The sequence below is a fragment of the Octopus sinensis genome, linkage group LG2, assembly GCF_006345805.1.
Source record: "Octopus sinensis linkage group LG2, ASM634580v1, whole genome shotgun sequence".
Lineage (NCBI taxonomy): Eukaryota > Metazoa > Mollusca > Cephalopoda > Octopoda > Octopodidae > Octopus > Octopus sinensis.
The window spans coordinates 98,053,119-98,066,978 of record NC_042998.1 but is presented as its reverse complement, the minus strand read 5'-3'; the positions used below and the strand labels follow the sequence as shown (position 1 = coordinate 98,066,978).

Below are 13,860 nucleotides of genomic sequence, written 5' to 3'. Positions count from 1 at the left end.
GATGGTTTATAGAGAAAGGACAGTAAATAAATTATTATATTGTATTTAATAGCCTTAGATTTACTCTGTGTGTGTGTGTATATATATATATATATATATATATATATCTCAAGTGCACACACATTAAATGGCATGTGTTTACTTGCAGGTGTATTTTAGTCTTTATTGTCTAAATCTATTATTAAAAGCATCTGTGTCTATTTTCCTTGGCATTTAAAGTAATGTTTTAGAAGCATTCTGTAGGTGTGAGAAAATATTAGATGTTTCCTCTTTAATATCTCTAGCAGCAAAACAAGCCCATTTACACAATCTTTCCATGAGTACCAGTTAAGTAGGTGTTGTTGTTGTATACTTGATGCTTGTTTTAGAAGGAATTATAAAATTTAGTATCTTGGCAAATTGGAACTATTATTATTACAATGAAGAAAATCACCACTTTGAAGAAATTAATTTAGAAGTCAATGTTATATTTAAATCTAATTTAACCCAAGGTTTTATATATATGACATCCTTATCAGAATTATTTTTCTAGTATCTTACAGAAATGATAGCATCTGTAGATATAAAATAGAATAGTTGCTACCAACATGAATAATACTTAATAAGTTGTAGGATTTTTCAGTCAAATACCAGGTTTTATTTAGTGATTTAAAGCAACTGCTATTTACACGAAAAACTGGTGCAGCTAAGAAAGATAATAGGAAGATTAAACTGTGCAAGTTGTTCATTTGTAAGATGGTGGGAATTGTTTCTTGGTGAAAATAATCTTTTGAATGACCATGCAATTGGTTTTAAGCCATTAGATTTTGGTCTCTAACAAACATTGTACTCCAAAACCACTGTTTATTGTATTTGTCCATTACCTGCTGCATTTGAATTGTCCATTATCTGTTTGATTAATATGATGTTTTATAATAACTTTGTCCAGTCTTTTTCATAATGTATTTTGCATATAGAATTGTAAATTTGCACATTTGCATAGAGTATTAGAGTAATACGTTTCGTGTATTTTCTAAATGTAGTTAAAAAGTACATGAAAAAAAGCAAAGTTCAAGAATGATAGAAAGTGAGGTGAATGCAACATGTAATAGCAGTTACACTATAGTGGTTGCAGAATTTGCAGTTATAAGCAGAGATGAATGGTTAATAGATGGAATGGGGAATATTGCTGAATAGTAACAATATTACCAGCTATTGCGTGAAATTCAGGTAATGCCTAAAAGATTGCTCATCAGTTATTCATTAATGTTAATGAGAAATTAAAGAATAAGTGGAGGAGGATCATTGTATTTTTTACTTAACTGTAAAAACTTGCATATGTCACAGATAATTATGGTAGAAAATTGTGTTGGTTGTTGTTATGCTACAATTGTGTAGATTAATGGAGGCATTTTCTTCATAGTGTTTTATAATTTAAGATTGTTAAATAAATGATAGCCTTATAGTGAAAATAACACAAACAATTCTTGTAAAGACTCAATTATTTCTTATGGATAATAAATATGAAGCACTCAGTAAGTAGAAGTATGCTTCTGTCCAAACCAGGTTTATGATGTAGTTTTGTTTTCTAGTTGATATCCATTCATTTATGTACCAATACTTTTGAGAAAGATACAACTATAGCACATAATCAGTAATTTTTTAGATGAACTTTTTGGTCTTGAGCCTAAGTTTTGGATTAGTATTACACAAGGCATCCAACTGTAGAAAAGCTGCCTCAATAAACTTGGTGTGTATGCAAGCATAGAAAAGTGGACATTAAAACAATGATTCAAATTGGTTTTTGAGTGGAAAAGGCTAGCTTATAGCCTTCTCGTCGTATTGTGGATTGGTTCAGCCTATATAAGCATGAAAAATTGGATACAAAACCAATTATAATGCAAATTTGTTTTTGTGTTTGGTGTAATTATAAGGAAAATAGTTACAGGGAGATATGAAATAAAGGGGTCAAGGTTTTGTATGTAGTATAATTCTCAAGTGTTAAGCAAAAGACATAATGGAGATCAAATAACTTAAAATAGGAGTAATGAATGAATAAAGAAAAAAAAAAACAAGTAGAAATTTCCTTGTAAGATACAATGCTACAATTGAATGGATGGAAAAAGGGATTGTCTGTTGTCAAAGAAATGTTTGAAAATGAAGTGATGATCAAAATGCTACAACAGGATCTGAAGGATGAAGGAAGAAAACCTGGCTATATGCTTACACGTGCACACACTTAAACTTACACACAGGCATACTCCTACACACATAAACTGTCTGATATACTAAAAAGAATTGACTTGTTGACCTCTTTCTTAATAATGTATCCATTATATTTTGTTTTGTCTAAGAACAAAATAATGACTGATTAGTACAAAACTAAAGTCTTATATAAAGTGTATTATGAATGCATATTGTCTGAAGGATGAAGGTGTCCCTGAAAGATGAAATACAACAGTGATTAGCTCATTCACTCTGAATCCGCCAGAACAAATTAAGGATGAATGTATATGTCATTTGAAAATTGTATTTACCAGGAAGAGATGAAAGCTCATCCACACATTTTAAGATAAAAGAATATCTTTAAGACATTGTATCTTTCAGATTCTTAAAAAAATAATAAAACCAAGGGTTATTTGAAGGATGATGTATGGAAACCATTAAAGTGTTTCGTAGGGTTTTTATAGTTGAAAAACCCAAAACCCTCAAATTCATTGTATATAAAATTAGTATTCCAGATAATGTACATAGAAAGTTAAAATAATAACAGTAATAAATGAGTGAAAAAGAAATATATAGTGCATGTGTTTATTTGGCAGGAAAAAAGACCATCCCAAAATATAACAATAAATAGAAAATGTTCTTTCATATCGTTGTAGCATGAGTGTAATTAGAACTGGTTGTACTGTTGATTAAAGCTATTTAGTGGTGAAACCTACCTTCTTTACCACAGATATTGCTTTAATGTTATTTCAGAAAAACTGTATGTAGAGGAATATAAGAGTAAAGGATCCACTGTATATTGTTTACAATAGAAAAACCTATTCAAGATGTTATTAAATACAATTTGTGTGTGTGTGTGTGTGTGGGGGTCGGTCGGTGGGTCATAAAATACATATATGATTAAAAAAAAAAAAAGTTTGCTGAAAAAAATTCTATTCTTTATTTAATACTATATACACATTTTGTTCTTGTTTTTGAGTTCTAAATCAGTTGAAAGAGAAGTAGAAAACATTGCAAACACTGTTTCTGGTCTAGTACTTCAGTTTGTGTTCAACATCAAAAGACAATGATAAAATTATTGTGGAGAGAACACTATAATTTGGAATGTTAGTGGCTTTCCTTTTTTTTTTTTTTTTTTTTTATCTTGTTTGAAATATAATGGAGTTTTTTTCATTTCATCTATGGAAGGCATTTTGTTTAATCAGATAACCTACTTGGATTCATTCTAAAACTGAAGAGGGATTTCTTTAATGGATCTTTTGGTGTATCTTAATTTTTGAAACTTTTATACCAAAGCGCTACCTAAATTATTTCCCTTTTTTCCTTGTCTGAGCAATTGTTAAATTAAATAAATTTATAATTGTAAATGTATGTTTTAATTTTATATCACTTGTTTCAAGCATTTCTCATTTAACTTATTTCCATTGTGGAAATATATAAACATATAACATAAAAGCAAGTTACTTTTAACCTCTCATTCCTTCTCTCTCTCTCTCTCTCTCTCTCTCTCTCTCTCTCTCTCTCTCTCTCTCTCTCTCTCAGATTTAAAAAAGGGGGTGAATCTATCATGTAATGGAAAGATAAAGATATGAAATGGAAGCCAAAAGTTTAGGAGTGCATTGTTTGAAACTTGTTTTACATAATTCGTAGTCAGACCTTGGGAAATAGATTAAATGTAGTAAGTCAAAGCATTGAAATGTAGAAATAGTTGGAATTGTTGAATTAATTTCTTGGGAATGAAACAGAGGCTGCAACTATCAATGAGAGAGAGAGAAAGAGAAAGCTTTTATTATTGGGAGTTGAATGTAAAATCCTTAATAATTAATAGATACTTTGTTGAACATGGTTTAAGATTGGATGAACACAAATGTGTTTTAGTACTTCATTGCAAAAAATAATTATTTCCTTGTAACAATTAGATCTGAATTTTTCTTTATTCCATTTGAAATGCTAGCAACAGATGCTAAAATATTTGTATGGCAATTCCTGTGGTATTTTGGTATTAGAAAAAAACATTGTATTTTGTGAGTAATTGTTAATCTTCGGTATTTGAAAAAGAGGCATAGCAGAGTGAATTTAAGAATTTTTATGATGATATCATCTTTTGCTAAAGTTCTAAGAAATTTAAGATTTGGAACTAGTTATGGATTTGGTGATTAATGAATATTCTATGCTAATTACATGCTGTTTGTGGACTTATATCTAGAGTTAAAAGTAGGTGATGTTAAATTGTGTTGAGCAAAAGATTCTATTTTTAAAAACCAACCACAGTATTTGGTTATTATTTAATGGAAAAAGTCTAATCTAAAGGAAATGTAAATTTAGTTCAAGTTGGCAACTAACATTTCTGCTGAGTATTTTCAAGGATGTTACTGAAATAGTTAAATTCCATAAAAACATTAAGTTTTCTAATCTCATAGCCTCAATTTGAAATTGCTGTCTTGGGTTAACTATTCATAGCTTATAGAGTCAACATCTTTTCATTCTCCTTTTGGCATGAATTTTAACTTGATGCTTTATTACCAGCCACTTAACAGTGTATTCTAGATGCATTTTATCACACCACTGGCAGTTGTCTGTGACAGTTCATGCTTTTTCTGTGCATTCCTTCCCTCTTATATCTATTTCAGCCACATTACATAATGTCATGTGGATTAAATGAACATCAGAGGTGTTTTGCTCCTTGAACAGAAACTGCAGGAGCTAATTAAAGATATTTGCAGGCTCTTCTCCTGGTGATGACTTGAGCTATCACAATGTTGGAAATCCTTGTATTTCTTTTGCAGGTATCTAAGTTTTGCTCCTTGGCCAGCATGCTTTGCCTAAGTTGAAGGATTGAAATTATCCTTTGCTTGCAGAAGGGTACCATCTTCCCGACTGCAATCGCCTTAAACTTCTCAAAGCATTTTATTTCTTGGCTCTCATAAACTAACCTAAATTTACTCTTGGAACACACTCCTTCACTTCCACTATCATCTAGTTTTACTCTCTATGCTCTATTACTCCCATTTCTCTAGTAGTCCCTTCTCTGTTGCTTTTCACACTGCTCAAAACCACTAATATACAAATTAAGTGGCATTGTAAATTTATGATGTCCTTATTTTTCTTTGAGAACATTGGCAACATTAGTGAATATATAAGTGGATCCATAATCACTGTGACCATAACTCTGTACCATGCCATCTGAAATACTCTCTATGCTAACAAGTAGCCATACAACACAGTTTACACAATATAGAAAGACTACAAAATTAGCTGCCGGATGGTGTATTATTTGTACATTGTAATGACCTGACTGTATTTTTTTTATTTATTTACATAACTTAGAACTAAGATCTGATGAAAGTAACAAAAAAGAAAAAAAATCACAGAGCAAAACACACACAAAAGAAATGGTTATTTTATGAGAATACATTTGTACTGTGTTGTTACTTATGAAAATGTTGGTTGTGAGTGAAAAGGCTTTTGATGAAAGTTGACACTTTTGTGACTGTTGCTGCTGAAATATAAAGTTGTCTTTCTATTTTTCTCATTTTATTTCATTTAGCTATATGAGTAACTGCTATTTCTTTTATGTTTATTTCAATGAACCATGAACTGAAATGAAATTCAAGCTACACTGCAGCTGTTGCCATGTGAAATAGAAGCAGTGAAATGTTAAATGATTGTTCACTGTATTATTATAACATAATAATTAGAAGTCTGACATGCTATATTAAAAAATGGATTACCATTGTTACTTAAATTCTCTGAGTGAAATTGTGTTGAAGGAGTTTTTGCTACTTGTGTTGCTTATTTGAAGAGATGGAGACTGGGTTTCAATTCATTTGTAATTTGTCATTTAAATGACTTCCTTTGCTTAAGATATCTGACCTCATCAGGATAAGAATACTGGATTTTTAGATTTTACATTAAAACATTAATTTCTTGTGTAACTCTTCTTGATACAAGCAATTATGTTATGTGATGAAATGAAGTACAGCTCTCTCATCTGATTAAAGTATCATAAGAATTATGGCCAGCTCCCCTATCAACAATTGGCAAGAGTGCATTCCTTGTTGTTGTGTGCAACTGATTCCCAGACAGACATTCTTTTAAGGGAAATCCCAAATGCTCCACATCTAGGCCTTTCTTATAGTTTGTCTAGTAGAGTGCAATGATTCTGTTGTCAAAGTTTTATTGATTTAGAAAGCTAACGTTGTCACTGGAAGTGCTTAGCTTCTTTTGGTGTTTATTGGTATATTATTAAAAAAACCCCCAAAAACACTGATTGCCTTGTAGCTCTCAAAAACACTAGATCTACTTCACAAAGCTTCAAATAAAGCATTCTAGTCTCACACACACACACACACACTTATGAAAGCTGCAAAAATTATCGCAAAACTGTTACTCAGTTTCACATCCCTATTCATTGGACAGTTGTGATGAAAACCAAATTCAGCTTTCATCACAACTGTCTGGCAAATGGGAATATGAAACTCTGAGTAACAGTTCTGTGATAATTTTTGCAGCTTTAGTAAAAAGCATATTACTCTACCTTTGGTATTCAAGTACTATTTTTTCCACCTTGTTTTGCACTTATGTGCTCACCTGTATGTATGTTTGTAGTTAAGAAAAACAGCTGATGCATACTGTGAAATACTTAGTTAAAAGGAAGTTAAACCTGATCTAAAGGAGTTAGGACACATATAGCAAATTAGGCAAATATGACTGGATAGAAATTAAGGAATTACAAGTAGTGTGTGTAGAAACATCTATGTGATACTGATTAGCATAGATGAACTTCAAAGAAAATATCTCAGAAATACAGTATTTCAAGTTAGCTGTTTGTGGTTTAAAATTTTTTTAACATTATACCTAGTTTCATGAGTATTGATAATATTCGTTTATTAGTATTTCTCTGTGTTTCTGTATTTATTTATTTATTTATTTATTTATTTATTTATTTATGTATGTATGTATGTTTCAAATTGTTGGATCAGTTGATGAAAGTCATGGAGAGAGTCATAACCCAACTAATTAGGGAGAGAGTTAATTTAGATGCAGTTTGGGTTTGTACCAGGGAGAAACACTGCTGATGTTATATTTCTTGTAAGACAGCTGCAGGAAAAATTCCTAGCTAAAGATAAACCTCTATGCTTGGCTTTTGTTGACATGGAGAAAGCCTTTGACAGGGTTTCCCTGTTTCCTTATTTGGTGGACAATGCAGAAACTAAGGATAGATAAGTGGTTAGTGATAGCTGTACAAGCCATGTACAGGGATGTCAGTAAGGTGAGGGTTAGCAACAACTATAGCAAAGAATTCCAGGTAGAAGTAGAGGTTAGGATCAGTCCTCAGCCCCCTCTTATTCATTATAGTCCTCTGGGTAATAACAGAGGAATTCAAGACAGGCTGCCCCTGGGATCTCCTCTTTGCTGATGACTTTGCTCTAATAGCTGAGTCACTATCAAAACTAGAGAAGAAATTTCAGGTGTGGAAGCAAGGTCTAGAATCAAAGGGCCTTAGAGTTAACCTAACAAAAGCCAAAGTCTTAATAAGTATGAAGGCGGACAAATCACAAATCCCTTTAGATAGATGGCCCTACTCAATCTGTTGAAAAGGCATAGGTAGAAACTCAATAGGATGTACCCGATGTAAGCTATGGACACATAAGAAGTGCAGCAATATTAAAGGAAGGTCAACAGGGAAGATAGTTTTTGTGCATGGCAGATGCACAGATGTAATAAACACCAAAGATGTACAGAAAACAGATTCCATTACATGCCAAGGGGAAAAACTAGTAGTTGATAGCTTCCGTTACCTAGGTGACCAAGTCAGCAGCTGGGATGGATGCTCTGAGAGCGTAGCTGTAAAATAATAGCCCAGGCAAAGTTCAGAGAGCTGCCTGTGTGTGAACAGCCATGCTACATAGCAGTGAAACATGGGCTATGACTGCTGAGGACATGCGTAGGTTTGAAATAAATGAAGCCAGTATGCTCCACTGGGTGTGTAATGTCAGTGTGCATACACAACAGCATATAATTGCCCCAACAGAAAAGTTGGACATAAGAATCATCTGATGTTGTAAGAGAGACGACTGTGCAGGTATAGTCATGGTTAGGGTATGGATGAGGACCGCTGTGTAAAGAAGTGTCACACCCTAATAGTGGAGGGAACCTGTGGAAGAGGTAGACCCAGGAAGACATGGGATGAGGTGGTGAAGCATGACCGTTGAACGTTGGGCCTCACACAGGCAATGACAAGTAACTGAGACTTCTGGAGATATGCTGTGCTTGAGAAGACCCGGCAAGCCAAGTGAGATCATAGTTGTGTTCAATGTTCATGTCACATAACTGGCCTGTTTAAAAGCACCCTTCTTTCATTGGGCAATATGCTGTGCTTCTGAAGACCTGCCAAACCGAGTGAAATCATAGTCGTGGCCAGTGCCACCTGACTGGCACCCATGACAGTGGCATGTAAAAGGCACCATTCAAGCATTGTTAATGCCAGTGCTGCCTGACTGGCACCCATGCTGGTGGCAAGTAAAAAACACCATTCAAGCAAGGCTGATGCCAGTGCTGCCTGACTGCCTCCCATGCCACTGGCACATAAAATGCACCTACTACACTCTCGGAGTGGTTGGCATTATGAAGAGCACTCAGTTGTAGAAACCTTGCCAAATCAGATTGGAACCTGGTGCAGCCTCCTGGCTTGCCAGTCCTCAGTCAAACCGTCCAACCCATGCCAGCATGGAAAACAGATATTAAACAGATGTTAAACGATGATGATGATGCATGCCTATACACACATAGGTATGTCTGGGTGTACAAATGGGTTAGGGAAAAGCACTCAACCAGGTAGAGTTTATTTGAATTTGATGATTCACTTCCTAGTTTATTGCTTTTGTGCATTTGTTCAGGTCTGTCTATTTGTTTGTCTGTCTGTCTGTCTGTCTCTCTCTCTCTCACACACACACACACATACACACACACAATATATATATGTATATAGAAAAGACAACACAAGAGGGACAGGTTTAAATAGAAGTGTTATTATTGTAACACTTGAGAGGAAGGGAAAGAATCTTGCTTTGAATGCTCGTCTTTCATCAAGAATTTAAGGGTAGTGTGGAGAAGGAAAAGGTTTATAAGCCACCATTTTTATCTTTCCTTATATTATGTATAAAGCAAGGTAGCCATGTATTTTCTCTATAACAAGACACTTGCTCCTGTCTCTTTATCACACATTAGCCTTTTACACTGGCATAAAGTTGCCACCATCTCTATTGCACTCATGCAATGGAAGGCTGCTTTTTGTATGTTACTTGGCAACCTCCAGTGTTGGTGGTCTGAAAATTGCACACAGTACACTTTGACCTTAGGAAAGACATCCAGCCATAGAAATCACACTAAAGCAGATATTGGAGCTTGGTGCACTTCTTTGACTTGTTGGATTCTATTAAACTGTCGCTCCCATGGAAGACAGATTTGAAAGGATGGTGATGATGACAATGGTTAAACTGCTTATTGCAAAATGTGAGTCAACCTTCAATGAGTCATTACTTGTACATTTTCCAAGTCTATTTTATGTTGAATAGAATTAAGCAGTTACAGTAATATGACTCTCTTCATTACCTAAAAGTACAGCTGATTCTTAAGTAGTATCAAAGTGAAGGACAACATTGTTTTATCAGTTATGGAGTTACATTGAACATAACATTGTTTTTGTAAACTTAATCAAAATAGGATTTTCTTTCATTGAGAAACAATTTTTTTCTGGTTTCTTTCTTTTAGACGTCATTTAATAAATATAATCACTTCAAAATGGTTAAAATGGTTTTGCTTTAGAGGGTAACAAAGGAGTGCATAACAATCAATTTATTGTGTGTGTGTGAGCTAAATATGAATAAAATTATTTTTGTTCATGTTTATTTATGATATAATAGGTATTTGTATAAAATTAAAGATACAATACATTAGTGTATTCCAAACAACTTGGCTAAGTTTTGAGTACGGTACCTTTGCAGTTTCAAGGGTTTATCTGTCCAGCTAAGTGTGTATCTCTGTCACCTCATCTGTCAATATGGTTAGACATCGAACCCTAAATCCGCAACAAGACTTATTGTCTCTCTTATACTTGTCCAATATCTTTTTATCAGCTTCTCACGCTGGTCTAAGCCATATTTAATTGCACAAATGGCATAATTATAATTAAACAGGTTTTCATAGAATTGCCTGGGCAAAATTCAGGAGCTCCTACCTCTGCTGGCAACTAAGGGCCTCTTGCTCAGGATGAAAGGTAGACTGTATGATGCATGCATCCAAACTGCCATGCTACACGGCAGTGAAACATAGGCTATGACTGCTGAGGACATGTGTAAACTTGATAGAACTGAAGTTAGTATGATCTGCTCAATGTGTAGTCAGTGTGCATACATAACAAAGTGTAAGCACCTTGAGAGAAAAGTTGGGCATAAGAAACATCAAATGTGGTGTTCCAAGAGAGACAACTGTGCTGGTGTGGTCATGTGTTACGTATGGATGAAGACAGCTCTGTGAGAAAGTGCCACTCCCTAACTGTGGAAGAAACCTGTGGAAGAGGTAGACCCAGGAAGACATGGGATTAGGTGGTGAATCATGACCTTTGAGTGTTGGGCCTCACAGAGACAATGACAGGAGACCGAGACCTTTGGAGATATGCTGTGATTGAGAAGACCTGGCAACTGAGATCACAGCCATGGCCGATGCCAGTGTTGCCTGTCAGGCCCATTTAAGAGTACCCTTGATGCATTAGGTGATATGATATGCATGAGAAAACCTGTTTAGTCAAGTAAAACTAAAATCATAGCTGTGGCCAATACCCCCTGACTAGTTCCTGTTCCAGTGGCATGTAAAATGCATCATCTGAATGTGGTCGATGCCAGTGTCCCTTGACTGGCTCCTATGGCTGTGGCATGTAAAAAGCACCATCTGAACGTGGCCAATTGCAGTGCCCTGCGACAGGCTCTCGTGCCTGTGGAACGTAAAAAGCACTATCTGAACGTGATTGATGATGCTAGGGCTGCCTGACTGGCTCCTGTGCTGGTGGCATGTAAAAAGTACCCACTACTTTCTCAGAGTGGTTGGCATTAGGAAGAACATCCAGCTGTAGAAACATTGCCAGATCAGATTGGAGCATTGAGCAACCACTGGCTTTCCAGACCACAGTCAAACCGTCCAACCCATGCCAGCATGGAAAACCGACATCAAAAGATGATGATGATGATTGGCATCTACTGTATGCCTGATGCCTTGGACAAGTGCTTTGTACATTGGCCTCAGGCCAAACCAGTGCCTTGCGAGTAGAAAGGGTAGATAAAAACTGTATGGAATTTTTGTGTGTCTGTTGATTTTCTTTAAAAACTGCATTCTGTAGCTCTGCACTTTTGAAGAATGGAATTAAAAAATTCCTTATTTGGAAAGTAGATAAGGATTAGTGACCAGAAAGAAGTCTAACTGTAAAATACTACTGCAAATTAGTTTTCATCTAAACCATACCAACATGGAAAAACACGTTTAAGAAAAACAAAAACAATATATACAAGTAATCATGAGTAATGAACTTAAACATTAGCACTAATTAAGATTGTGGTTTCGATTCCTGGACTGGGCAACACGTATTCTTAAGCAAAACACTTTAGTTCATGTTGCTTCAGTCCATTCATCATTGTTTAATATCTGTCTTCCATGCTGGCATGGGTGGGATGGTTTAACAAGAGCTGAAATGGCAGAAGCCTGCACCAGATTTCTGTAACTGTTTTGGCAGAACTTTTACAGCTGGATGCTCTTCCTAACACCAACAACTCAGTAGTGTAGACTTAGTGCTTTTTACATGGCACTAGCACAGACGAGGTCAGTTTTGGTAAGGTTTTTATAGCTGGATGCCTTTCCAAATGCCAACCACTTTACAGAGTGGACGTACCTTGCAAGACAAAAAAAGTACCTTGCAAGACAAAAAAAAAAATCAAAGCTAGCAAAAATGAGTAATCCTGCAATGCATCAACATCCTGTTCAGGTGGGTAATATATATATATGCTATGGAAGTCAGGAAACTGGCTCTTATGAATCCATATGACTCAAGAAGGAAACTTTACTTTTTTCTGTTAAACTTTGAGAGTAATGATTTTAAATAAACTATTTTAAATAAACTATTTTGTGTTTTTCAGGGAAAAACTTCCTCAGTCAGTTACATTTTCAGCAGACTTGAGAGCTGACCATGGCATTGAAAATAAAGTGGACAGTAGTGAAGGAAGCCTTGCTTCGAACAGTAGTGGTTTTGGTAGTTTACCTAGAAAAGACAAACCGAACATTGCTCCACTTGGTAAGATTTACTTAAGAATTTGTTTGTAAATATTGAGAAAGTATAACCAATGTGTATATGTATCTGTGTATCTGCAATTGTGCATGGGCTAATGCCTTCTGTGTATGCATTTTGGAGTGCATGTGTGTGCACATTTTAACATGTGCATGTTTATGTGGTGACTAAATCCTGGCATCTAAGTAAGCTAAACCATATGGAGTGAATTGTACTGCCTTGCATACATATACAAAATTAAAATAGGTTTGAGATTACAATGTATGTTATAGTACTCCCACAACTTGGCTGTGTAGATAAAATAAATGTGGGACTTTTCTAACACTTAATTTCATCTTTTCTGTTTTGCAAAATGCTACTTTTTGCAGTTTGTCAGGAGGTACCAAATTTACAATGTTTAAGTACCTCTGCCCTTATGATCATGCTTGAAGTGCTGAATATTTATTTCATGCCAGGTTCTTGTTCATGGTCACTTTGCTATAAGGCTGTTGAATTTTTACAACAGAGAAAAGATAATTTTAATAGTCCAGAAAGACGTTCCATCAGTATTTATATTACTTTGTTTGAAATATTTAGGTATATTGATATTTATTTGTTGACCTCTATGGAAGTGCTACTTTCTAATTTACAATTCTGATCTCTTTTTTTTTTTTTTGTGTGTGTGTACTTTCAGAGGTTCCTCCTATTTTAACTGATCCAGAAGGAGCCCGTGATGTCGATTTTGAGAAGAGCCATTCCCGAAATTCTAGCTATGCCAGTCAACATTCGCGAGGTTCCGGATATGGATCTCTTGGTCATAGTCGGCAGTCAAGTTTAAGTAATGATATTCACGGACATACTAGGTAAGCTAAAGATTGTTTTCATTTTTATTTTTTCTTAAGTAAGCTTTCCAACTAACTGTAACAAATGTATAGATAACTTTCAATATTAAAACTAAAGGAAAAAGTTGTAATTATTACCTTAATTTTATAGAAAAATATTATTCTGGGAATAGTTAAATTTGGAAAAGAGACATTTTTATTTTTTATAAAATATTTTTTTATTTTGTGTTGATTAAAAAAATGATTAATTCATAATTAGACATCACAGACATCACTTCTATTTATGCATTTCTTCTGTGCTGAGCTGTATCATGATATCTCAAAGACTATACTCATTATTATCCTGGTTATTAATCACAGTCTTACATTCATCTGCATTTGAAGAATGTGCAGGATACCTAAATTTTCATTCCACAGGTAAATCCAGTAATGATTATTGTATTGTGTTTCTAGATTGAACATAATCTTAATTGGTTCCAATACATGTTGTAAAATATAAGA

General features: G+C 34.6%; 1 protein-coding gene across 2 annotated transcripts in view; it reads left to right on the top strand.

Annotated features, from left to right (window-relative positions):
• The window catches only part of LOC115229146 (protein FAM102A), a 232,310-nt gene that overhangs the window by 190,120 nt on the left and 28,330 nt on the right, over positions 1–13,860 (top strand). For both annotated transcript variants that reach the window (XM_029799563.2, XM_029799557.2), the window contains exons 4-5: positions 12,390–12,544; positions 13,212–13,380. In XM_029799563.2, coding sequence (XP_029655423.1) covers positions 12,390–12,544; positions 13,212–13,380 — 324 coding nt within the window. The remainder of the gene's footprint in view (positions 1–12,389; positions 12,545–13,211; positions 13,381–13,860) is intronic.